The sequence below is a fragment of the Xiphophorus hellerii genome, chromosome 1, assembly GCF_003331165.1.
Source record: "Xiphophorus hellerii strain 12219 chromosome 1, Xiphophorus_hellerii-4.1, whole genome shotgun sequence".
Lineage (NCBI taxonomy): Eukaryota > Metazoa > Chordata > Actinopteri > Cyprinodontiformes > Poeciliidae > Xiphophorus > Xiphophorus hellerii.
This window is the reverse complement of record NC_045672.1, coordinates 4,297,263-4,321,355: the sequence shown is the minus strand read 5'-3', so window position 1 is coordinate 4,321,355 and position 24,093 is coordinate 4,297,263. Positions and strand designations below refer to the sequence as shown.

Below are 24,093 nucleotides of genomic sequence, written 5' to 3'. Positions count from 1 at the left end.
TCTTTGTATGCATGGACTACTTGGGTTGCTTCCGACATCTGTTGTGAATTTCCTTTTAATTGCTCTGTTATAAATATTTTTAACAAGAAACACATTGGCGTGTTTGACACTTATTTTCCCTGCTGTACATACGTCTTAGTTAGGTTGTTTTTAGTTTATTTGCCTGAGAACCATTTTAAGAAATGTATACCCTCTGAACTCTAGATGCCCCGGGACTGGGAGGAGGTGCAGATAACCGTGATCCGTCCAGGTTCCATTCCCACCAGCAGCCCTTGTGGGAACACCATCCCAGATGACGACAGACTCACCATCCCTCTGCCAGCCGGAGCCAGGTGTGCGACTTCTGCAAACAAGCAATCTCACACACACAGATTTCTTTACACAGTTCTATATTCTCATCCAAGCACCAACACATGTGAGCTTCTCTTTCAGTGTTGATGGAAACTGAGTGCTATCTCTGTCTTCCCAAGGTTTGTGGTTCTTCCTCAGCCAGTGTGTTTGGAGAGAGGTGTGACATACTCCCTCCGCTTGGAGTTCACACGTTATCAAGATGCTAACAGTATCCTCAACGGAGCAGACTACGCTGTCATCCTCATAGACTCTGTGAGATTAAATTGCATCTTTAGATCTGTAGTTCTAGTCTCTGGTGATATCCTCTGACTGTAATGGCCGTCTCCGCTCCAGATTGTGCTGATGCCGCGTCACTCCTCCATGGAGATGTTCAACACTGGGGATCTTGCCTCAAACGTCAGGAAGCAGACCTTTGAGCGGTACCGGTGCCACGAGGGAGCAAGGAGTGTGATCCGCCCACAGATCAGTGATACCTGTGCTAAACTCATCAGCAGCATGTCAGCCGTTATTAATGATGGAGCCCTGGGTGAGGAAATATACATATATAAAACATACTTGCCAGAAGTAGTTATCCATATATTCCCACGCGAGATAACTGTTTTACCTGTCATGAAGGTAAATTTTAAAAGGCAATGGATTTTAAGTGGGTTTACAAAAGGGAAATAAATAAAGTGCAATGCATGAAATGTAACAGTGGGGAATGTAATAGTAGGACTCATCTTATAAGGTGCTGTTAGAATAGAACTATATTTTTGTGCCGTTTTCCATTTGATTAGTTTGCTAACCTCTAAAAATAACAGAAAAGGCCTGACTATACAGGGGAAACTGACCCATATAAACATGACAAGTTTTGTTTTCCTGAGGAAGATTCATAAAGAGGAGCTTATTAGAACCAAAAGTCTGCAGAAGTTTTACATTCAGTTAAATTCAGTTAAAAGTAAATCATTTTGAAACAGGACAGATGTAAAAGGCTGAAGATGGAGTTATTTTTCATGTTTTTTGTATTATAATTGGGGCCTGCCATGCAAAGCAATGGCAGGAACCTATTACTATTGTCGGAGAGAAGCGTCTCTTTAAGTATTGGGGCCTGCCATGCAAAGCAATGGCAGGAACCTATTACTCTACACCCAACAAAGTGTCTCTTTAATATTATTGGGGCCTGCCATGCAAAGCAATGGCAGGAACCTATTGTTATTGTCGGAGAAAGTGTTTCTTTATTTGGGGCCTGCCATGCAAAGCAATGGCAGGAACCTATTACTATTGTCGGAGAGAAGCGTCTCTTTAATATTATTATTGGGGCCTGCCATGCAAAGCAATGGCAGGAACCTATTACTCTACACCCAACAAGCGTCTCTTTATTATAATTCTTTATTTTTCTTCCGTCACCGTTAATGCGGCTCATACCGCTGGGTGCACACCTACAAATGAGGTATCAAAACGTGCAGAAAATTCACGCCATTGGAGCTATTATTTTTGGTGGGATTTGGGGTTAACGTGGCGACATAATTCGCAAAAAACTACGAAAAAAACCCCATTATAAGTCAATGGGAAAAATCCTGGAAATACCCTATTTTTGAGGATTTTCTGTGTCGTCACAAATTCACCTAGAAATGCCATTCAAATTTCATTTTGTAGACACGTCTGTGATCTCTTCGAAAGTGAAGACGGCTCGTCGATACCAGTTACGGTTTGTCCACAATTTGCCTCTAAGCGACCCAAAGTTTCTCATTTTTCCGAAAATTACAGTGCTTCTCTCGCTGATTAGAGTGAGAGATGAAGACAACTTTTTCAACCCAAATCATTTTTGAAATCGCCATCACGCCCACAAATATCGCACGATTAGTATCAAAATCGGTCCTGACATTGATACGCCTGTCTGCTCCGGTAAAATGTTTTCGAAATTTATCTAGACCGTACGGTTTTCTGTCACGGTGCTTCAGAGCAAAGTCATGCGACAGGATTTTCTGAGGCTGTCTGAGGCTCTCTCCCATGTATTTGAATAGAATTTCAGATCTGGGCACAACATTTCTTTCTCTCATCACTGTAAATGTTCTGAGTGAGGTACAGATATGAATCTCGGGACTATCGCAGAAGACACATAGGCCTGTCATACGCTCCAAACGCTTTTCGAATATGTATTACGGTTCCCGAACAGGAAGGATTTGTTTCCAATGCTTCTTTTCAGTAAAATGTGTTTGCTCAAACACACAATTGTGTGTTTGACAGCTCAGAGCTCAGAGCTCACACCCTGCTGAGACCATTATTTGCCATAGCAACGGATCTCAAGAGGCTATTGGCTGCTGGTTTGGACTACAGATACGCATCATTGTAGTTCTATCTATAGTGGAACCCTCAGTTGAAACAGATCAGGACTGAACTGGCCTTTAGAACTATTTGCTGCTATGGGCTGTATATAACTGATTTAACTCAGGAACTGTTACACATGGTATTAGTTTGGAACTTTAAAATTAAGCATAATAATAATTTCAAAATAAAAGCCTTGAATATTTTTACATCAGGTAATTGCTGTTTTTGGCTTTATTTGACTTTTTCATCCAAAGCACTGTTACACATGGTATTAGTTTGGCCCTTTGAAATGAAGCTTAACAAAAATTTCAAAATAAAAGCTTTGAATATTTTTACATCATGTAATTGCTCTTTTTGGCTTTATATGACTTTTTCATCCAAAGCACTGTTACACATGGGATTAGTTCGGAACTTTAAAATGGAGCATAATAATAATTTCAAAATAAAAGCCTTGAATATTTTTACATCAGGTAATTGCGCTTTTTGGCTTTATGTGACTTTTTTTATCCAAAGCACTGTTACACAATGGAATAGTTTGGCCCTCTGAAATGAAGCATACTGAAAATTTCAAAATAAAAGCCTTGAATATTTTTACGTCATGTAATTGCTCTTTTTGGCCGTATATGACTTTTTCATCCAAAGCACTGTTACACATGGGATTTGTTAGGAACTTTAAAATGGAGCATAATAATAATTTCAAAATAAAAGCCTTGAATATTTTTACGTCATGTAATTGCTCTTTTTGGCCGTATATGACTTTTTCATCCAAAGCACTGTTACACATGGGATTAGTTCGGAACTTTAAAATGGAGCATAATAATAATTTCAAAATAAAAGCCTTGCATATTTTTACATCAGGTAATTGCGCTTTTTGGCTTTATGTGACTTTTTTATCCATAGCACTGTTACACATGGGATTCGTTCAGAACTTTAAAATGGAGCATACTGAAAATTTCAAAATAAAAGCCTTGAGAATTCTTACATGAGATTATTGCTGTTTTGAGCACTATATAACTGATTTTATCCAATGACTGTTATTCATGGGATTAGGTTGGCCCTTTGAAATGAAGTTTAACAAAACTTCCAAAATAAAAGCCTTGACAAAAATTTTAAATCGTACCGAATGGTGCACGTCCGCCTTGCTTAACGTTCTTGCGGTTCTCCGCGTGCCATTGATTATGTTGCGGCGTCCTTTAGCGTCGACGCCGATTTGTGGCGTGACGACGCCGGGCCCGAGCCCGACGGGCGCGCCTTGGCAGGCCCCGGCTAAATTTCTTCCGAAATTTTCTAGTTGGGGCCTGCCATGCAAAGCAATGGCAGGAACCTATTACTCTACACCCAACAAGCGTCTCTTTATTATAATTCTTTATTTTTCTTCCGTCACCGTTAATGCGGCTCATACCGCTGGGTGCACACCTACAAATGAGGTATCAAAACGTGCAGAAAATTCACGCCATTGGAGCTATTATTTTTGGTGGGATTTGGGCTTAACGTGGCGACATAATTCGCAAAAAACTGCGAAAAAAACCCCATTATAACTCAATGGGAAAAATCCTAGAAATACCCTATTTTTGAGGATTTGCTGTGTCGTCACAAATTCACCTAGAAATGCCATTCAAATTTCCTTTTGTAGATACGTCTGTGATCTCTTCGAAAGTGAAGACGGCTCGTCGATACCAGTTACGGTTTGTCCACAATTTGCCTCTAAGCGACCCAAAGTTTCTCATTTTTCCTAAAGTTAGAGTGCGTCTCTGGCTGCTTAGAGTGAGAGATGAAGACAACTTTTTCAACCCAAATCATTTTTGAAATCGCCATCACGCCCACAAATATCGCACGATTAGTATCAAAATCGGTCCTCACATTGATACGCCTGTCTGCTCCGGTAAAATGTTTTCGAAATTTATCTAGACCGTACGGTTTTCTGTCACGGTGCTTCAGAGCAAAGTCATGCGACAGGATTTTCTGAGGCTCTCAGGCTGTTTCACTAACACTTCACACCTTGGTGTGAAACTTATTTAACATAGCAAAGGATCTCAAGAGGCTATTGGCTGCTGATTTGGACTACAAATACGCATCATTGTAGTTCTATCTATCCTCAGTTGAAACAGATCAGGACTGAGAACTGGCCTTTAGAACTACGTGCTGCTATGGGCTGTATATAACTGATTTAACTCAGTAACTGTTACATATGGGATTAGTTTGGAACTTTAAAATTAAGCATATTGAAAATTTCAAAATAAAAGCCGAAATGAAGCATACTGAAAATTTCAAAATAAAAGCCTTGAATATTTTTACATCATGTAATTGCTGTTTTTGGCTTTGTATGACTTTTTCATCCAAAGCACTGTTACACATGGGATTAGTTTTGAACTTTAAAATGAAGCTTAACAAAAATTTCACAATAAAAGCCTTGAATATTTTTACATCATGTAATTGCTCTTTTTGGCTTTATTTGACTTTTTCATCCAAAGCACTGTTACACATGGTATTAGTTTGGCCCTTTGAAATGAAGCTTAACAAAAATTTCAAAATAAAAGCCTTGAATATTTTTACATCAGAAAATTGCTCTTTTGAGCTTTATATAACTGATTTAACCCAGCAATTGTTACACATGGGATTAGTGTGGCAATTTAAAATTAAGCTTGATGAAAATTTCAAAATAAAAGCCTTGAATATTTTTACATCAGGTAATTGCTGTTTTTGGCTTTATTTCACTTTTTCATCCAAAGCACTGTTACACATGGTATTAGTTTGGCCCTTTGAAATGAAGCTTAACAAAAATTTCAAAATAAAAGCCTTGAATATTTTTACCTCTGGTAATTGCTGTTTTTGGCTTTGTATGACTTTTTCATCCAAAGCACTGTTACACATGGGATTAGTTCGGAACTTTAAAATGGAGCATAATAATAATTTCAAAATAAAAGCCTTGAATATTTTTACATCATGTAATTGCTTTTTTTGGCCGTATATGACTTTTTCATCCAAAGCACTGTTACACATGGGATTAGTTTGGAACTTTAAAATGGAGCATAATAATAATTTCAAAATAAAAGCCTTGAATATTTTTACATCATGTAATTGCTGTTTTTGGCTTTGTATGACTTTTTCATCCAAAGCACTGTTACACATGGGATTAGTTTGGCCCTTTGAAATGAAGCATACTGAAAATTTCAAAATAAAAGCCTTGAATATTTTTACATCAGCTACTTGTGTTTTGAGCATTATATAACTATTTTAACCCAAGGACTATTACGCATGGGATTAGTTTGGCCCTTTGAAATGAAGGTTAACAAAACTTCCAAAATAAAAGCCTTGACAACATTTTAAATCGTACCGAATGGTGCACGTCCGCCTCGCTTAACGTTCTTGCGGTTCTCCGCGTGCCACTGATTACGTCGCGGCGTTCTTTAGCGTCGACGCCGATTTGTGGCGTGACGACGCCGGGCCCATGCCCGACGGGCGCGCCTTGGCAGGCCCCGGCTAAATTTCTTCCGAAATTTTCTAGTTGGGGCCTGCCATGCAAAGCAATGGCAGGAACCTATTACTCTACACCCAACAAAGTGTCTCTTTAATATTATTATAATTCTTTATTTTTCTTCCGTAACCGTTAATGCGGCTCATACCGCTGGGTGCACACCTACAAATGAGGTATCAAAACCTGCAGAAAATTCACGCCATTGGAGCTATTACTTCTGGTGGGATTTGGGCTTAACGTGGCGACATAATTCGCAAAAAACTACGAAAAAAACCCCATTATAACTCAATGGGAAAAATCCTAGAAATACCCTATTTTTGAGGATTTGCTGTGTCGTCACAAATTCACCTAGAAATGCCATTCAAATTTCATTTTGTAGATACGTCTGTGATCTCTTCGAAAGTGAAGACGGCTCGTCGATACCAGTTACGGTTTGTCCACAATTTGCCTCTAAGCGACCCAAAGTTTCTCATTTTTCCTAAAGTTAGAGGGCTTCTCTCGCTGATTAGAGTGAGAGATCAAGACAACTTTTTCAACCCAAATCATTTTTGAAATCGCCATCACGGCCACAAATATCGCACGATTAGTATCAAAATCGGTCCTGACATTGATACGCCTGTCTGCTCCGGTAAAGTGTTTTCGAAATTTATCTAGACCGTACGGTTTTCTGTCACGGTGCTTCAGAGCAAAGTCATGCGACAGGATTTTCTGAGGCTCTCAGGCTGTCTCACTGACACTTCACACCTTGGTGTGAAACTTATTTAACATAGCAACGGAACTCAAGAGGCTATTGGCTGCTGATTTGGACTACAAATACGCATCATTGTAGTTCTATCTATCCTCAGTTGAAACAGATCAGGACTTAACTGGCCTTTATAACTACTTGCTGCTATGGGCTGTATATAACTGATTTAACTCAGTAACTGTTACACATGGGATTAGTTTGGCCCTTTGAAATGAAGCTTAACAAAAATTTCAAAATAAAAGCCTTGAATATTTTTACATCAGAAAATTGCTCTTTTGAGCTGTATATAACTGATTTAACCCAGCAATTGTTACACATGGGATTAGTGTGGCAATTTAAAATTAAGCTTGATGAAAATTTCAAAATAAAAGCCTTGAATATTTTTACATCAGGTCATTGCTCTTTTTGGCTTTATTTGACTTTTTCATCCAAAGCACTGTTACACATGGTATTAGTTTGGCCCTTTGAAATGAAGCATACTGAAAATTTCAAAATAAAAGCCTTGAATATTTTTACATGACGTAATTGCTCTTTTTGGCTTTATTTGACTTTTTCATCCAAAGCACTGTTACACATGGTATTAGTTTGGCCCTTTGAAATGAAGCATACTGAAAATTTCAAAATAAAAGCCTTGAATATTTTTACATGACGTAATTGCTCTTTTTGGCTTTATTTGACTTTTTCATCCAAAGCACTGTTACACATGGTATTAGTTTGGCCCTTTGAAATGAAGCATACTGAAAATTTCAAAATAAAAGCCTTGAATATTTTTACATGACGTAATTGCTCTTTTTGGCTTTATTTGACTTTTTCATCCAAAGCACTGTTACACATGGTATTAGTTTGGCCCTTTGAAATGAAGCATACTGAAAATTTCAAAATAAAAGCCTTGAATATTTTTACATGACGTAATTGCTCTTTTTGGCTTTATTTGACTTTTTCATCCAAAGCACTGTTACACATGGTATTAGTTTGGCCCTTTGAAATGAAGCATACTGAAAATTTCAAAATAAAAGCCTTGAATATTTTTACATGACGTAACTGCTCTTTTTGGCTTTATTTGACGTTTTCATCCAAAGCACTGATAAACATAGGATTAGTTTGGCCCTTTGAAATGAAGTTTAACAAAACTTCCAAAATAAAAGCCTTGACAACATTTTAAATCGTACTGAATGGTGCACGTCCGCCTCGCTTAACGTTCTTGCGGTTCTCCGCGTGCCACTGATTACGTCGCGGCGTTCTTTAGCGTCGACGCCGATTTGTGGCGTGACGACGCCGGGCCCAAGCCCGACGGGCGCGCCTTGGCAGGCCCCGGCTAAATTTCTTCCGAAATTTTCTAGTTATTTATTATTATAGAACTTTATTTTTCTTCCGTAACCGTTAATGCGGCTCATACCGCTGGGTGCACACCTACAAATGAGGTATCAAAACGTGCAGAAAATTCACGCCATTGGAGCTATTACTTGTGGTGGGATTTGGGCTTAACGTGGCGACATAATTCGCAAAAAACTGGGAAAAAAACCCCATTATAACTCAATGGGAAAAATCCTAGAAATACCCTATTTTTGAGGATTTGCTGTGTCGTCACAAATTCACCTAGAAATGCCATTCAAATTTCATTTTGTAGATACGTCTGTGATCTCTTCGAAAGTGAAGACGGCTCGTCGATACCAGTTACGGTTTGTCCACAATTTGCCTCTAAGCGACCCAAACTTTCTCATTTTTGCTCAAATTAGAGTGACAACCGATGTAGGTTCAGACCTGGGCACAACATTTCTTTCTCTCATCGCTGTAAATGTTCTGAGTGAGGTACAGATATGAATCTCGGGACTATCGCAGAAGACACATTGAACTGTCATACGCTGCAAACGCTTTTCGAATATGTATTACGGTTCCCGAACAAGAAGGATTTGTTTACAATGCTTTTTTGTCAGTAAAATGTGTTTGCTCAAACACACAATTGTGTGTTTGACAGCTCAGCGCTCAGAGCTCACACCTGCTGAGACCATTATTTGCCATAGCAACGGAACTCAAGAGGCTATTGGCTGCTGATTTGGACTACAGATACGCATCGCTGTAGTTCTATCTATCCTCAGTTGAAACAGATCAGGACTGAGAACTGGCCTTTAGAACTACCTGCTGCTATGGGCTGTATATAACTGATTTAACTCAGTAACTGTTACACATGGGATTAGTTTGGAACTTTAAAATTAAGCATACTGAAAATTTCAAAATAAAAGCCTTGAATATTTTACATGACGTAATTGCTCTTTTTGGCCGTATATGACTTTTTCATCCAAAGCACTGTTACACGTGGTATTAGTTTGGCCCTCTGAAATGAAGCATATTGAAAATTTCAAAATAAAAGCCTTGAATATTTTTACATCATGTAATTGCTTTTTTTGGCCGTATATGACTTTTTCATCCAAAGCACTGTTACACATGGGATTAGTTTGGAACTTTAAAATGGAGCATAATAATAATTTCAAAATAAAAGCCTTGAATATTTTTACATCATGCAATTGCTGTTTTTGGCTTTGTGTGACTTTTTCATCCAAAGCACTGTTACACATGGGATTAGTTTTGAACTTTAAAATTAAGCATATTGAACATTTCACAATAAAAGCCCTGAATATTTTTACATGACGTAATTGCTCTTTTTGGCTTTATTTGACTTTTTCATCCAAAGCACTGTTACACATGGTATTAGTTCAGAACTTTAAAATGAAGCGTAATGAAAATTTCAAAATAAAAGCCTTGAATATTTTTAAATCATGTAATTGCTGTTTTTGGCTTTGTATGACTTTTTCATCCAAAGCACTGTTACACATGGGATTAGTTTGTTACACATGGGATTAGCTTAACAAAAATTTCAAAATAAAAGCCTTGAATAGTTTTTACATGACGTAATTGCTCTTTTTGGCTTTATTTGACTTTTTCATCCAAAGCACTGTTACACATGGTATTAGTTTGGCCCTTTGAAATGAAGCATCCTGCAAATTTCAAAATAAAAGCCTTGAATATTTTTACATGACGTAATTGCTCTTTTTGGCCGTATATGACTTTTTCATCCAAAGCAATGTTACACATGGGATTAGTTCGGAACTTTGAAAATGGAGCATAATAATAATTTCAAAATAAAAGCCTTGAATATTTTTACATCATGTAATTGCTCTTTTTGGCTTTATTTGACTTTTTCATCCAAAGCACTGTTACACATGGTATTAGTTCAGAACTTTAAAATGAAGCGTAATGAAAATTTCAAAATAAAAGCCTTGAATATTTTTAAATCATGTAATTGCTGTTTTTGGCTTTGTATGACTTTTTCATCCAAAGCACTGTTACACATGGGATTAGTTTGTTACACATGGGATTAGCTTAACAAAAATTTCAAAATAAAAGCCTTGAATATTTTTACATCATGTAATTGCTCTTTTTGGCTTTATTTGACTTTTTCATCCAAAGCACTGTTACACATGGTATTAGTTTGGCCCTTTGAAATGAAGCTTAACAAAAGTTTCAAAATAAAAGCCTTGAATATTTTTACATCATGTAATTGCTCTTTTTGGCTTTATTTGACTTTTTCATCCAAAGCACTGTTACACATGGTATTAGTTTGGCCCTTTGAAATGAAGTTTAACAAAACTTCCAAAATAAAAGCCTTGACAACATTTTAAATCGTACCGAACGGTGCACGTCCGCCTCGCTTAACGTTCTTGCGGTTCTCCGCGTGCCACTGATCACGTCGCGGCGTTCTTTAGCGTCGACGCCGATTTGTGGCGTGACGACGCCGGGCCCATGCCCGACGGGCGCGCCTTGGCAGGCCCCGGCTAAATTTCTTCCGAAATTTTCTAGTTCTTCTTTATTTTTCTTCCGTAACCGTTAATGCGGCTCATACCGCTTGGTGCACACCTACAAATGAGGTATCAAAACCTGCAGAAAATTCACGCCATTCCAGCTATTACTTCTGGTGGGATTTGGGCTTAACGTGGCGACATAATTCGCAAAAAACTACGAAAAAAACCCCATTATAAGTCAATGGAAAAAATCCTAGAAATACCCTATTTTTGAGGATTTTCTGTGTCGTCACAAATTCACCTAGAAATGCCATTCAAATGTCATTTTGTAGATACGTCTGTGATCTCTTCGAAAGTGAAGACGGCTCGTCGATACCAGTTACGGTTTGTCCACAATTTGCCTCTAAGCGACCCAAAGTTTCTCATTTTTCTTCAAATTAGAGTGACAGCCCATCTCGGTTCATATCTGGGCACAACATTTCTTTCTCTCATCACTGTAAATGCTCTGAGTGAGGTACAGATATGAATCTCGGGACTATCGCAGAAGACACATTGAACTGTCATACGCTTAAAACGCTTTTCGAATATGTATTACGGTTCCCGAACAAGAAGGATTTGTTTCCAATGCTTTTTTTCAGTAAAGTGTGTTTGCTCAAACACACTTGTGTGTTTGAGAGCTCAGAGCTCAGAGCTCACACCTGCTGAGACCATTATTTACCATAGCAACGGAACTCAAGAGGCTATTGGCTGCTGGTTAGGACTACGAATACGCATCGCTGTAGTTCTATCTATAGTGGAATACTCAGTTGAAACAGATCAGGACTGAACTGGCCTTTACAACTAATTGCTGCTTTGGGCTGTATATAACTGATTTAACTCAGTAACTGTTACACATGGGATTAGTTTTACACTTTAAAATTAAGCATATTGAAAATTTCACAATAAAAGCCCTGAATATTTTTACATGACGTAATTGCTCTTTTTTGGCTTTATTTGACTTTTTCATCCAAAGCACTGTTACACATGGTATTAGTTTGGCCCTTTAAAATGAGGCTTAACAAAAATTTCAAAATAAAAGCCTTGAATATTTTTACATGACATAATTGCTCTTTTTGGCTTTATTTGACTTTTTCATCCAAAGCACTGTTACACATGGTATTAGTTCAGAACTTTAAAATGAAGCATACTGAAAATTTCAAAATAAAAGCCTTGAATATTTTTACATCATGTAATTGCTCTTTTTGGCTTTATATGACTTTTTCATCCAAAGCACTGTTACACATGGGATTAGTTTGGAACTTTAAAATGAAGCATACTGAAAATTTCAAAATAAAAGCCTTGAATATTTTTACATCATGTAATTGCTCTTTTTGGCTTTATTTGACTTTTTCATCCAAAGCACTGTTACACATGGTATTAGTTTGGAACTTTAAAATGGAGCATAATAATAATTTCAAAATAAAAGCCTTGAATATTTTTACATCATGTAATTGCTGTTTTTGGCTTTGTATGACTTTTTCATCCAAAGCACTGTTACACATGGGATTAGTTCGGAACTTTAAAATGAAACATACTGAAAATTTCAAAATAAAAGCCTTGAATATTTTTACATCATGTAATTGCTCTTTTTGGCTTTATTTGACTTTTTCATCCAAAGCACTGTTACACATGGGATTAGTTTGGCCCTTTGAAATGAAGCATACTGAAAATTTTAAAATAAAAGCCTTGAATATTTTTACATGACGTAATTGCTGTTTGTGGCTTTATGTGACTTTTTCATCCAAAGCACTGTTACACATGGGATTAGTTTGGAACTTTAAAATTAAGCATACTGAAAATTTCAAAATAAACGCCTTGAATATTTTACATGACGTAATTGCTTTTTTTGGCCGTATATGACTTTTTCATCCAAAGCACTGTTACACATGGGATTAGTTCGGAACTTTAAAATGGAGCATACTGAAAATTTCAAAATAAAAGCCTTGAATATTTTTACATCAGCTACTTGTGTTTTGAGCATTATATAACTATTTTAACCCAAGGACTATTACGCATGGGATTAGTTTGGCCCTTTGAAATGAAGTTTAACAAAACTTCCAAAATAAAAGCCTTGACAACATTTTAAATCGTACTGAATGGTGCACGTCCGCCTCGCTTAACGTTCTTGTGGTTCTCCGCGTGCCACTGGTTACGTTGCGGCGTTCTTTGGCGTCGACGCCGATTTGTGGCGTGACGACGCCGGGCCCAAGCCCGACGGGCGCGCCTTGGCAGGCCCCGGCTAAATTTCTTCAGAAATTTTGTTTTTCTAGTTATAATTCTTTATTTTTCTTCCGTAACCGTTAATGCGGCTCATACCGCTGGGTGCACACCTACAAATGAGGTATCAAAACGTGCAGAAAATTCACGCCATTGGAGCTTCTGGTGGGATTTGGGCTTAACGTGGCGACATAATTCGCAAAAAACTACGAAAAAAACCCCATTATAACTCAATGGGAAAAATCCTAGAAATACCCTATTTTTGAGGATTTGCTGTGTCGTCACAAATTCACCTAGAAATGCCATTCAAATTTCATTTTGTAGATACGTCTGTGATCTCTTCGAAAGTGAAGACGGCTCGTCGATACCAGTTACGGTTTGTCCACAATTTGCCTCTAAGCGACCCAAAGTTTCTCATTTTTCCTAAAGTTAGAGGGCTTCTCTCGCTGATTAGAGTGAGAGATCAAGACAACTTTTTCAACCCAAATCATTTTTGAAATCGCCATCACGGCCACAAATATCGCACGATTAGTATCAAAATCGGTCCTGACATTGATACGCCTGTCTGCTCCGGTTAAATGTTTTCGAAATTTATCTAGACCGTACGGTTTTCTGTCACGGTGCTTCAGAGCAAAGTCATGCGACAGGATTTTCTGAGGCTCTCAGGCTGTCTCACTGACACTTCACACCTTGGTGTGAAACTTATTTAACATAGCAACGGATCTCAAGAGGCTATTGGCTGCTGATTTGGACTACAAATACGCATCATTGTAGTTCTATCTATCCTCAGTTGAAACAGATCAGGACTTAACTGGCCTTTATAACTACTTGCTGCTATGGGCTGTATATAACTGATTTAACTCAGTAACTGTTACACATGGGATTAGTTTGGCCCTTTGAAATGAAGCTTAACAAAAATTTCAAAATAAAAGCCTTGAATATTTTTACATCAGAAAATTGCTCTTTTGAGCTGTATATAACTGATTTAACCCAGCAATTGTTACACATGGGATTAGTGTGGCAATTTAAAATTAAGCTTGATGAAAATTTCAAAATAAAAGCCTTGAATATTTTTACATCAGGTCATTGCTCTTTTTGGCTTTATTTGACTTTTTCATCCAAAGCACTGTTACACATGGTATTAGTTTGGCCCTTTGAAATGAAGCATACTGAAAATTTCAAAATAAAAGCCTTGAATATTTTTACATCAGGTCATTGCTCTTTTTGGCTTTATTTGACTTTTTCATCCAAAGCACTGTTACACATGGTATTAGTTTGGCCCTTTGAAATGAAGCATACTGAAAATTTCAAAATAAAAGCCTTGAATATTTTTACATGACGTAATTGCTCTTTTTGGCTTTATTTGACTTTTTCATCCAAAGCACTGTTACACATGCTATTAGTTTGGCCCTTTGAAATGAAGCATACTGAAAATTTCAAAATAAAAGCCTTGAATATTTTTACATGACGTAATTGCTCTTTTTGGCTTTATTTGACTTTTTCATCCAAAGCACTGTTACACATGGTATTAGTTTGGCCCTTTGAAATGAAGCATACTGAAAATTTCAAAATAAAAGCCTTGAATATTTTTACATGACGTAATTGCTCTTTTTGGCTTTATTTGACTTTTTCATCCAAAGCACTGTTACACATGGTATTAGTTTGGCCCTTTGAAATGAAGCATACTGAAAATTTCAAAATAAAAGCCTTGAATATTTTTACATGACGTAACTGCTCTTTTTGGCTTTATTTGACGTTTTCATCCAAAGCACTGATAAACATAGGATTAGTTTGGCGCTTTGAAATGAAGCTTAACAAACATTTCAAAATAAAAGCCTTGAATATTTTTACATCAGCTACTTGTGTTTTGAGCATTATATAACTATTTTAACCCAATGACTGTTACGCATGGGATTAGTTTGGCCCTTTGAAATGAAGTTTAACAAAACTTCCAAAATAAAAGCCTTGACAACATTTTAAATCGTACTGAATGGTGCACGTCCGCCTCGCTTAACGTTCTTGCGGTTCTCCGCGTGCCACTGATTACGTCGCGGCGTTCTTTAGCGTCGACGCCGATTTGTGGCGTGACGACGCCGGGCCCAAGCCCGACGGGCGCGCCTTGGCAGGCCCCGGCTAAATTTCTTCCGAAATTTTCTAGTTGGGGCCTGCCATGCAAAGCAATGGCAGGAACCTATTACTCTACACCCAACAAGCGTCTCTTTATTATTATAGTTCTTTATTTTTCTTCCGTAACCGTTAATGCGGCTCATACCGCTTGGTGCACACCTACAAATGAGGTATCAAAACCTGCAGAAAATTCACGCCATTCCAGCTATTACTTCTGGTGGGATTTGGGCTTAACGTGGCGACATAATTCGCAAAAAACTACGAAAAAAACCCCATTATAAGTCAATGGGAAAAATCCTAGAAATACCCTATTTTTGAGGATTTTCTGTGTCGTCACAAATTCACCTAGAAATGCCATTCAAATGTCATTTTGTAGATACGTCTGTGATCTCTTCGAAAGTGAAGACGGCTCGTCGATACCAGTTACGGTTTGTCCACAATTTGCCTCTAAGCGACCCAAAGTTTCTCATTTTTCCTAAAGTTAGAGTGCGTCTCTGGCTGCTTAGAGTGAGAGATGAAGACAACTTTTTCAGCCCAAATCATTTTTGAAATCGCCATCACGCCCACAAATATCGCACGATTTGTATCAAAATCGGTCCTGACATTGATACGCCTGTCTGCTCCGGTAAAATGTTTTCGAAATTTATCTAGACCGTACGGTTTTCTGTCACGGTGCTTCAGAGCAAAGTCATGCGACAGGATTTTCTGAGGCTGTCTGAGGCTCTCTCCCATGTATTTGAATAGAATTTCAGATCTGGGCACAACATTTCTTTCTCTCATCACTGTAAATGCTCTGAGTGAGGTACAGATATGAATCTCGGGACTATCGCAGAAGACACATAGGCCTCTCATACGCTCCAAACGCTTTTCGAATATGTATTACGGTTCCCGGACAGGAAGGATTTGTTTCCAATGCTTTTTTTCAGTAAAACGTGTTTGCTCAAACACACAATTGTGTGTTTGAGAGCTCACAGCTCAGAGCTCACACCCTGCTGAGACCATTATTTACCATAGCAACGGAACTCAAGAGGCTATTGGCTGCTGATTAGGACTACAGATACGCATCATTGTAGTTCTATCTATAGTGGACCGCTCAGTTGAAACAGATCAGGACTGAACTGGCCTTTAGAACTATTTGCTGCTATGGGCTGTATATAACTGATTTAACTCAGGAACTGTTACACATGGGATTAGTTTGGAATTTAAAATTAAGCATAATAATAATTTCAAAATAAAAGCCTTGAATATTTTTACATCAGGTAATTGCCGTTTTTGGCTTTATTTGACTTTTTCATCCAAAGCACTGTTACACATGGTATTAGTTTGGCCCTTTGAAATGAAGCTTAACAAAAATTTCAAAATAAAAGCTTTGAATATTTTTACATCATGTAATTGCTCTTTTTGGCTTTATTTGACTTTTTCATCCAAAGCACTGTTACACATGGGATTAGTTCGGAACTTTAAAATGAAGCTTAACAAAAATTTCAAAATAAAAGCTTTGAATATTTTTACATCATGTAATTGCTCTTTTTGGCTTTATTTGACTTTTTCATCCAAAGCACTGTTACACATGGGATTAGTTCGGAACTTTAAAATGGAGCATAAGAATAATTTCAAAATAAAAGCCTTGAATATTTTTACATCAGGTAATTGCGCTTTTTGGCTTTATTTGACTTTTTTAACCAAAGCACTGTTACACAATGGAATAGTTTGGCCCTCTGAAATGAAGCATACTGAAAATTTCAAAATAAAAGCCTTGAATATTTTTACGTCATGTAATTGCTCTTTTTGGCCGTATATGACTTTTTCATCCAAAGCACTGTTACACATGGGATTAGTTCGGAACTTTAAAATGGAGCATAATAATAATTTCAAAATAAAAGCCTTGAATATTTTTACATCATGTAATTGCTCTTTTTGGCTTTATTTGACTTTTTCATCCAAAGCACTGTTACACATGGTATTAGTTTGGCCCTTTGAAATGAAGCTTAACAAAAATTTCAAAATAAAAGCCTTGAATATTTTTACATCATGTAATTGCTCTTTTTGGCTTTATTTGACTTTTTCATCCAAAGCACTCTTACACGTGGTATTAGTTCGGAACTTTAAAATGAAGCATACTGAAAATTTCAAAATAAAAGCCTTGAATATTTTTACATCAGCTACTTGTGTTTTGAGCATTATATAACTATTTTAACCCAAGGACTATTACGCATGGGATTAGTTTGGCCCTTTGAAATGAAGTTTAACAAAACTTCCAAAATAAAAGCCTTGACAACATTTTAAATCGTACCGAATGGTGCACGTCCGCCTCGCTTAACGTTCTTGCGGTTCTACGCGTGCCACTGATTACGTCGCGGCGTCCTTTGGCGTCGACGCCAATTTGTGGCGTGTCGACGCCGGGCCCAAGCCCGACGGGCGCGCCTTGGCAGGCCCCGGCTAAATTTCTTCAGAAATTTTGTTTTTCTAGTTAAAGGTCCTTCTTCGGATGTGTGTTGCAAATGAGCTTGAGGCCATAAATGTTCTAGTGTTTCTTACTTATGATTACTGCCTGTTCCTGTGCAAGTAACCAAGAAAGAAAGATCCACCTTTATTGATAGGCCAAATTGTCACCAATACCTGATCTAGAATTTATTTCAATATTGGGACAGATACAGACATTCTACATCCACCTCCCAAAATAGTCAAATCTGTGAGTAGTGCCAGCTGCAGATGTCTACACTGATCCTGAGAGAAGCCAGTTGTGCTGAAGCTGATTGGGGCCTGCCATGCAAAGCAATGGCAGGAACCTATTGTTATTGTCGGAGAAAGTGTTTCTTTATTGGGGCCTGCCATGCAAAGCAATGGCAGGAACCTATTACTATTGTCGGAGAAAAGCGTCTCTTTAATATTTGGGGCCTGCCATGCAAAGCAATGGCAGGAACCTATTACTCTACACCCAACAAGCGTCTCTTTATTATTATAGTTCTTTATTTTTCTTCCGTAACCGTTAATGCGGCTCATACCGCTGGGTGCACACCTACAAATGAGGTATCAAAACGTGCAGAAAATTCACGCCATTGTTGCTATTACTTTTGGTGGGATTTGGGCTTAACGTGGCGACATAATTCGCAAAAAACTACGAAAAAAACCCCATTATAAGTCAATGGGAAAAATCCTGGAAATACCCTATTTTTGAGGATTTTCTGTGTCGTCACTAATTCACGTAGAAATGCCATTCAAATTTCATTTTGTAGATACGTCTGTGATCTCTTCGAAAGTGAAGACGGCTCGTCGATAACAGTTACGGTTTGTCCACAATTTGCCTCTAAGCGACCCAAAGTTTCTCATTTTTTCTAAAGTTAGAGTGCTTTTCTCGCTGATTAGAGTGAGAGATCAAGACAACTTTTTCAACCCAAATCATTTTTGAAATCGCCATCACGCCCACAAATATCGCACGATTAGTATCAAAATCGGTCCTGACATTGATACGCCTGTCTGCTCTGGTAAAATCTTTTCGAAATTTATCTAGATCGTACGGTTTTCTGTCACGGTGCTTCAGAGCAAAGTCATGCGACAGGATTTTCTGAGGCTGTCTGAGGCTCTCTCCCATGTATTTGAATAGAATTTCAGATCTGGGCACAACATTTCTTTCTCTCATCGCTGTAAATGTTCTGAGTGAGGTACAGATATGAATCTCGGGACTATCGCAGAAGACACATTGAACTGTCATACGCTTAAAACGCTTTTCGAATATGTATTACGGTTCCCGACCAGGAAGGATTTGTTTCCAATGCTTTTTGTCAGTAAAACGTGTTTGCTCAAACACACAATTGTGTGTTTGACAGCTCAGAGCTCAGAGCTCACACCCTGCTGAGACCATTATTTGCCATAGCAACGGATCTCAAGAGGCTATTGGCTGCTGGTTTGGACTACAGATACGCATCATTGTAGTTCTATCTATAGTGGAACCCTCAGTTGAAACAGATCAGGACTGAACTGGCCTTTAGAACTATTTGCTGCTATGGGCTGTATATAACTGATTTAACTCAGGAACTGTTACACATGGTATTTGTTTGGAACTTTAAAATGGAGCATAATAATAATTTCAAAATAAAAGCCTTGAATATTTTTACATCATGTAATTGCTGTTTTTGGCTTTGTATGACTTTTTCATCCAAAGCACTGTTACACATGGGATTAGTTCGGAACTTTAAAATGGAGCATAATAATAATTTCAAAATAAAAGCCTTGAAAATTTTTACATGACGTAATTGCTCTTTTTGGCTTTATTTGACTTTTTCATCCAAAGCACTCTTACACATGGTATTAGTTCAGAACTTTAAAATGAAGCATACTGAAAATTTCAAAATAAAAGCCTTGAATATTTTTACATCATGTAATTGCTCTTTTTGGCTTTATTTGACTTTTTCATCCAAAGCACTGTTACACATGGTATTAGTTTGGCCCTTTGAAATGAAGCTTAACAAAAATTTCAAAATAAAAGCCTTGAATATTTTTACATCAACTACTTGCGTTTTCAGCATTATATAACTGATTTAACCCAATGACCATTACACATGGGATTAAAATAGACTGTTTTGCATGAGCAGCAGATAGATCCTCTATTGCACATGTGTCAAACTCAAGGCCCGCGGGCCACATGTGGCCGGCTACGTCATTTTATGTGGCCCTCTCCCCCCTACCACCGTTTTACAGCCCCATTGATTGACTTAAAATAGGTTTTGAGCACGAATTGACTACAAACTACATATCCCATAATGCCTTCCGATTCTTACCAACCAACATTACGGCTTCTCGCCACTAGAGTGCAGCAGAGTCACCTCAAGCTGATTATTAATTTTCCCAGCGAATAAAACTGAAACATCGACAAGCTAAGAAGCTAAAGAGCGAAGTTCCGTGATGTTTCAATCGAGGACTTTTACCGTCTACTGCCCCCTGATTTGATGCCACAGCTTCGACTCCATGCAGCTCGTGTTTTGTCCACGTTTGGAAGCACCTATCTGTGCGAACAGATGTTTTCAATAATGACTTTAAACAAGACCAAGCACAGATCGCGCATTACTGACGAAAACCTACACGCCGTTTTGCGGATTGCCACAGCACCAGAACTAAAACCAGACATCGACGAACTGACCAGGGGAAAACGGTGCCAGACATCCGGCCAGAAAACATTGGTAAGCACAAACAAACTACATTTAAATAGAATGAATGTAAAACCAAAACTCAGTATACTGGAATATGCATATAGTTTATTGATTTTGCTTGTGTTTTGTTTATTTACAGAACACAACACAATGAGGATGTGTGTGAGTTGGTGACGGGGTGAAGAGGGATCAGCGTTGTGTTCAAGGACAGGCAACGTCACCTCATTGTTTTGTTCTTATGTGAAATGCATGTTCGTTGTGTAATAAATAACGAAAAAGTTTTGTGAATGAAGTTGAGAGTTTATATCAAAACTTGTTTTTTATTATTTGTCTGCTTATCTTCAAAGCAGACAAAGAATAATTTTCCCAGCGAATAAAACTGAAACATCGACAAGCTAACGAGCTAAAGAGCGAAGTTTAGCTGAGCAGTTTAAAAATACTGAGCATATTTTTAAACTGCTCAGTTTAAAAATACTGTAATTTTTAAACTGAGCAGTAATTTTACATCCATGCAAACTCAAATGTAATATTTAAAACTTGAATACATAAAATCAGTTATTTAACAATATGAGGTGTTGTTTAAAAATAAAAAAGATAGCAATTTCTTTTTATTGCAGAGACATTAGATTCTTAAATTTATGGTATTCTTTAAATGTTGTAATTTTGGTTCATTGTAAACTTTACCTGTAAAACGTTTGTAGAAATCTTTAACATAAGGTCAATATATATTTTTAAACTGTAATATGTTGTGTGTGTGTGCGTTATTGAAAATTTATATTTGTGACAATCATTAGGTAAATGCTAATGAACTGCCTTCCTGCAGTTTATGAGCATTGAACTGTTACTAAACAGTTCAATGCAAGGTTCATTAGCGTTAGCATTTTAGCTTCAATAAGCTATTAGCTATTTATTTTACTTTTTAGCAATGTTTAGTATACTGAATGGAGTAAATCAATTATAGAAAATATCCTAGTGATTTCCCACATACTGATGAAAGCAATGACGCTAACATTAGCGTTTCTGCTGATTTTAGCTGATATACTTACTTTATAATACTGAATGGTGCACGTCCGCCTTACTTAACGTTCTTGCGATTCTCCGCGTGCCACTGATTACGTCGCGGCGTTCTTTAGCATCGACGCCGATTTGTAGCGTGACGACGCCGGGCCCAGAGCCACGGGCGCGCCTTGGCAGGCCCCGGCTAAATTTCTTCCGAAATTTTCTAGTCTTTATTTTTCTTCCGTAACCGTTAATGCGGCTCATACCGCTGGGTGCACACCTACAAATGAGGTATCAAAACGTGCAGAAAATTCACGCCATTGGAGCTATTATTTTTGGTGGGATTTGGGGTTAACGTGGCGACATAATTCGCAAAAAACTACGAAAAAAACCCCATTATAAGTCAATGGGAAAAATCCTGGAAATACCCTATTTTTGAGGATTTTCTGTGTCGTCACAAATTCACCTAGAAATGCCATTCAAATTTCATTTTGTAGATACGTCTGTGATCTCTTCGAAAGTGAAGACGGCTCGTCGATACCAGTTACGGTTTGTCCACAATTTGCCTCTAAGCGACCCAAAGTTTCTCATTTTTCCGAAAATTACAGTGCTTCTCTCGCTGATTAGAGTGAGAGATGAAGACAACTTTTTCAGCCCAAATCATTTTTGAAATCGCCATCACGCCCACAAATATCGCACGATTAGTATCAAAATCGGTCCTGACATTGATACGCCTGTCTGCTCCGGTAAAATGTTTTCGAAATTTATCTAGACCGTACGGTTTTCTGTCACGGTGCTTCAGAGCAAAGTCATGCGACAGGATTTTCTGAGGCTGTCTGAGGCTCTCTCCCATGTATTTGAATAGAATTTCAGATCTGGGCACAACATTTCTTTCTCTCATCACTGTAAATGTTCTGAGTGAGGTACAGATATGAATCTCGGGACTATCGCAGAAGACACATAGGCCTGTCATACGCTCCAAACGCTTTTCGAATATGTATTACGGTTCCCGAACAGGAAGGATTTGTTTCCAATGCTTCTTTTCAGTAAAATGTGTTTGCTCAAACACACAATTGTGTGTTTGACAGCTCAGAGCTCAGAGCTCACACCCTGCTGAGACCATTATTTGCCATAGCAACGGATCTCAAGAGGCTATTGGCTGCTGGTTTGGACTACAGATACGCATCATTGTAGTTCTATCTATAGTGGAACCCTCAGTTGAAACAGATCAGGACTGAACTGGCCTTTAGAACTATTTGCTGCTATGGGCTGTATATAACTGATTTAACTCAGGAACTGTTACACATGGTATTAGTTTGGAACTTTAAAATTAAGCATAATAATAATTTCAAAATAAAAGCCTTGAATATTTTTACATCAGGTAATTGCTGTTTTTGGCTTTATTTGACTTTTTCATCCAAAGCACTGTTACACATGGTATTAGTTTGGCCCTTTGAAATGAAGCTTAACAAAAATTTCAAAATAAAAGCTTTGAATATTTTTACATCATGTAATTGCTCTTTTTGGCTTTATATGACTTTTTCATCCAAAGCACTGTTACACATGGGATTAGTTCGGAACTTTAAAATGGAGCATAATAATAATTTCAAAATAAAAGCCTTGAATATTTTTACATCAGGTAATTGCGCTTTTTGGCTTTATGTGACTTTTTTATCCAAAGCACTGTTACACAATGGAATAGTTTGGCCCTCTGAAATGAAGCATACTGAAAATTTCAAAATAAAAGCCTTGAATATTTTTACGTCATGTAATTGCTCTTTTTGGCCGTATATGACTTTTTCATCCAAAGCACTGTTACACATGGGATTTGTTAGGAACTTTAAAATGGAGCATAATAATAATTTCAAAATAAAAGCCTTGAATATTTTTACGTCATGTAATTGCTCTTTTTGGCCGTATATGACTTTTTCATCCAAAGCACTGTTACACATGGGATTAGTTCGGAACTTTAAAATGGAGCATAATAATAATTTCAAAATAAAAGCCTTGCATATTTTTACATCAGGTAATTGCGCTTTTTGGCTTTATGTGACTTTTTTATCCAAAGCACTGTTACACATGGGATTAGTTTGGAACTTTAAAATTAAGCATACTGAAAATTTCAAAATAAAAGCCTTGAATATTTTACATGACGTAATTGCTCTTTTTGGCCGTATATGACTTTTTCATCCAAAGCAATGTTACACATGGGATTAGTTTGGAACTTTAAAATTAAGCATACTGAAAATTTCAAAATAAAAGCCTTGAATATTTTACATGACGTAATTGCTCTTTTTGGCCGTATATGACTTTTTCATCCAAAGCAATGTTACACATGGGATTAGTTCGGAACTTTAAAATGGAGCATAATAATAATTTCAAAATAAAAGCCTTGAATATTTTTACATCAGGCAATTGCTGTTTTTGGCTCTATGTGACTTTTTCATCCAAAGCACTGTTACACATGGGATTAGTTTGGAACTTTAAAATTAAGCATACTGAAAATTTCAAAATAAAAGCCTTGAATATTTTTACATGACGTAATTGCTCTTTTTGGCCGTATATGACTTTTTCATCCAAAGCAATGTTACACATGGGATTAGTTCGGAACTTTGAAAATGGAGCATAATAATAATTTCAAAATAAAAGCCTTGAATATTTTTACATCATGTAATTGCTCTTTTTGGCTTTATTTGACTTTTTCATCCAAAGCACTGTTACACATGGTATTAGTTCAGAACTTTAAAATGAAGCGTAATGAAAATTTCAAAATAAAAGCCTTGAATATTTTTAAATCATGTAATTGCTGTTTTTGGCTTTGTATGACTTTTTCATCCAAAGCACTGTTACACATGGGATTAGTTTGGCCCTCTGAAATGAAGCATACTG

At 37.4% G+C, this 24,093-nt stretch overlaps 1 protein-coding gene across 5 annotated transcripts in view; it reads left to right on the top strand.

Moving 5' to 3' along the window:
• Positions 1 to 24,093, top strand: part of lamb2 (laminin, beta 2 (laminin S)) — an 87,060-nt gene that overhangs the window by 33,267 nt on the left and 29,700 nt on the right. For all 5 annotated transcript variants that reach the window (XM_032568986.1, XM_032568976.1, XM_032568967.1 and 2 more), the window contains exons 16-18: positions 205 to 332; positions 471 to 603; positions 685 to 877. In XM_032568986.1, coding sequence (XP_032424877.1) covers positions 205 to 332; positions 471 to 603; positions 685 to 877 — 454 coding nt within the window. The remainder of the gene's footprint in view (positions 1 to 204; positions 333 to 470; positions 604 to 684; positions 878 to 24,093) is intronic.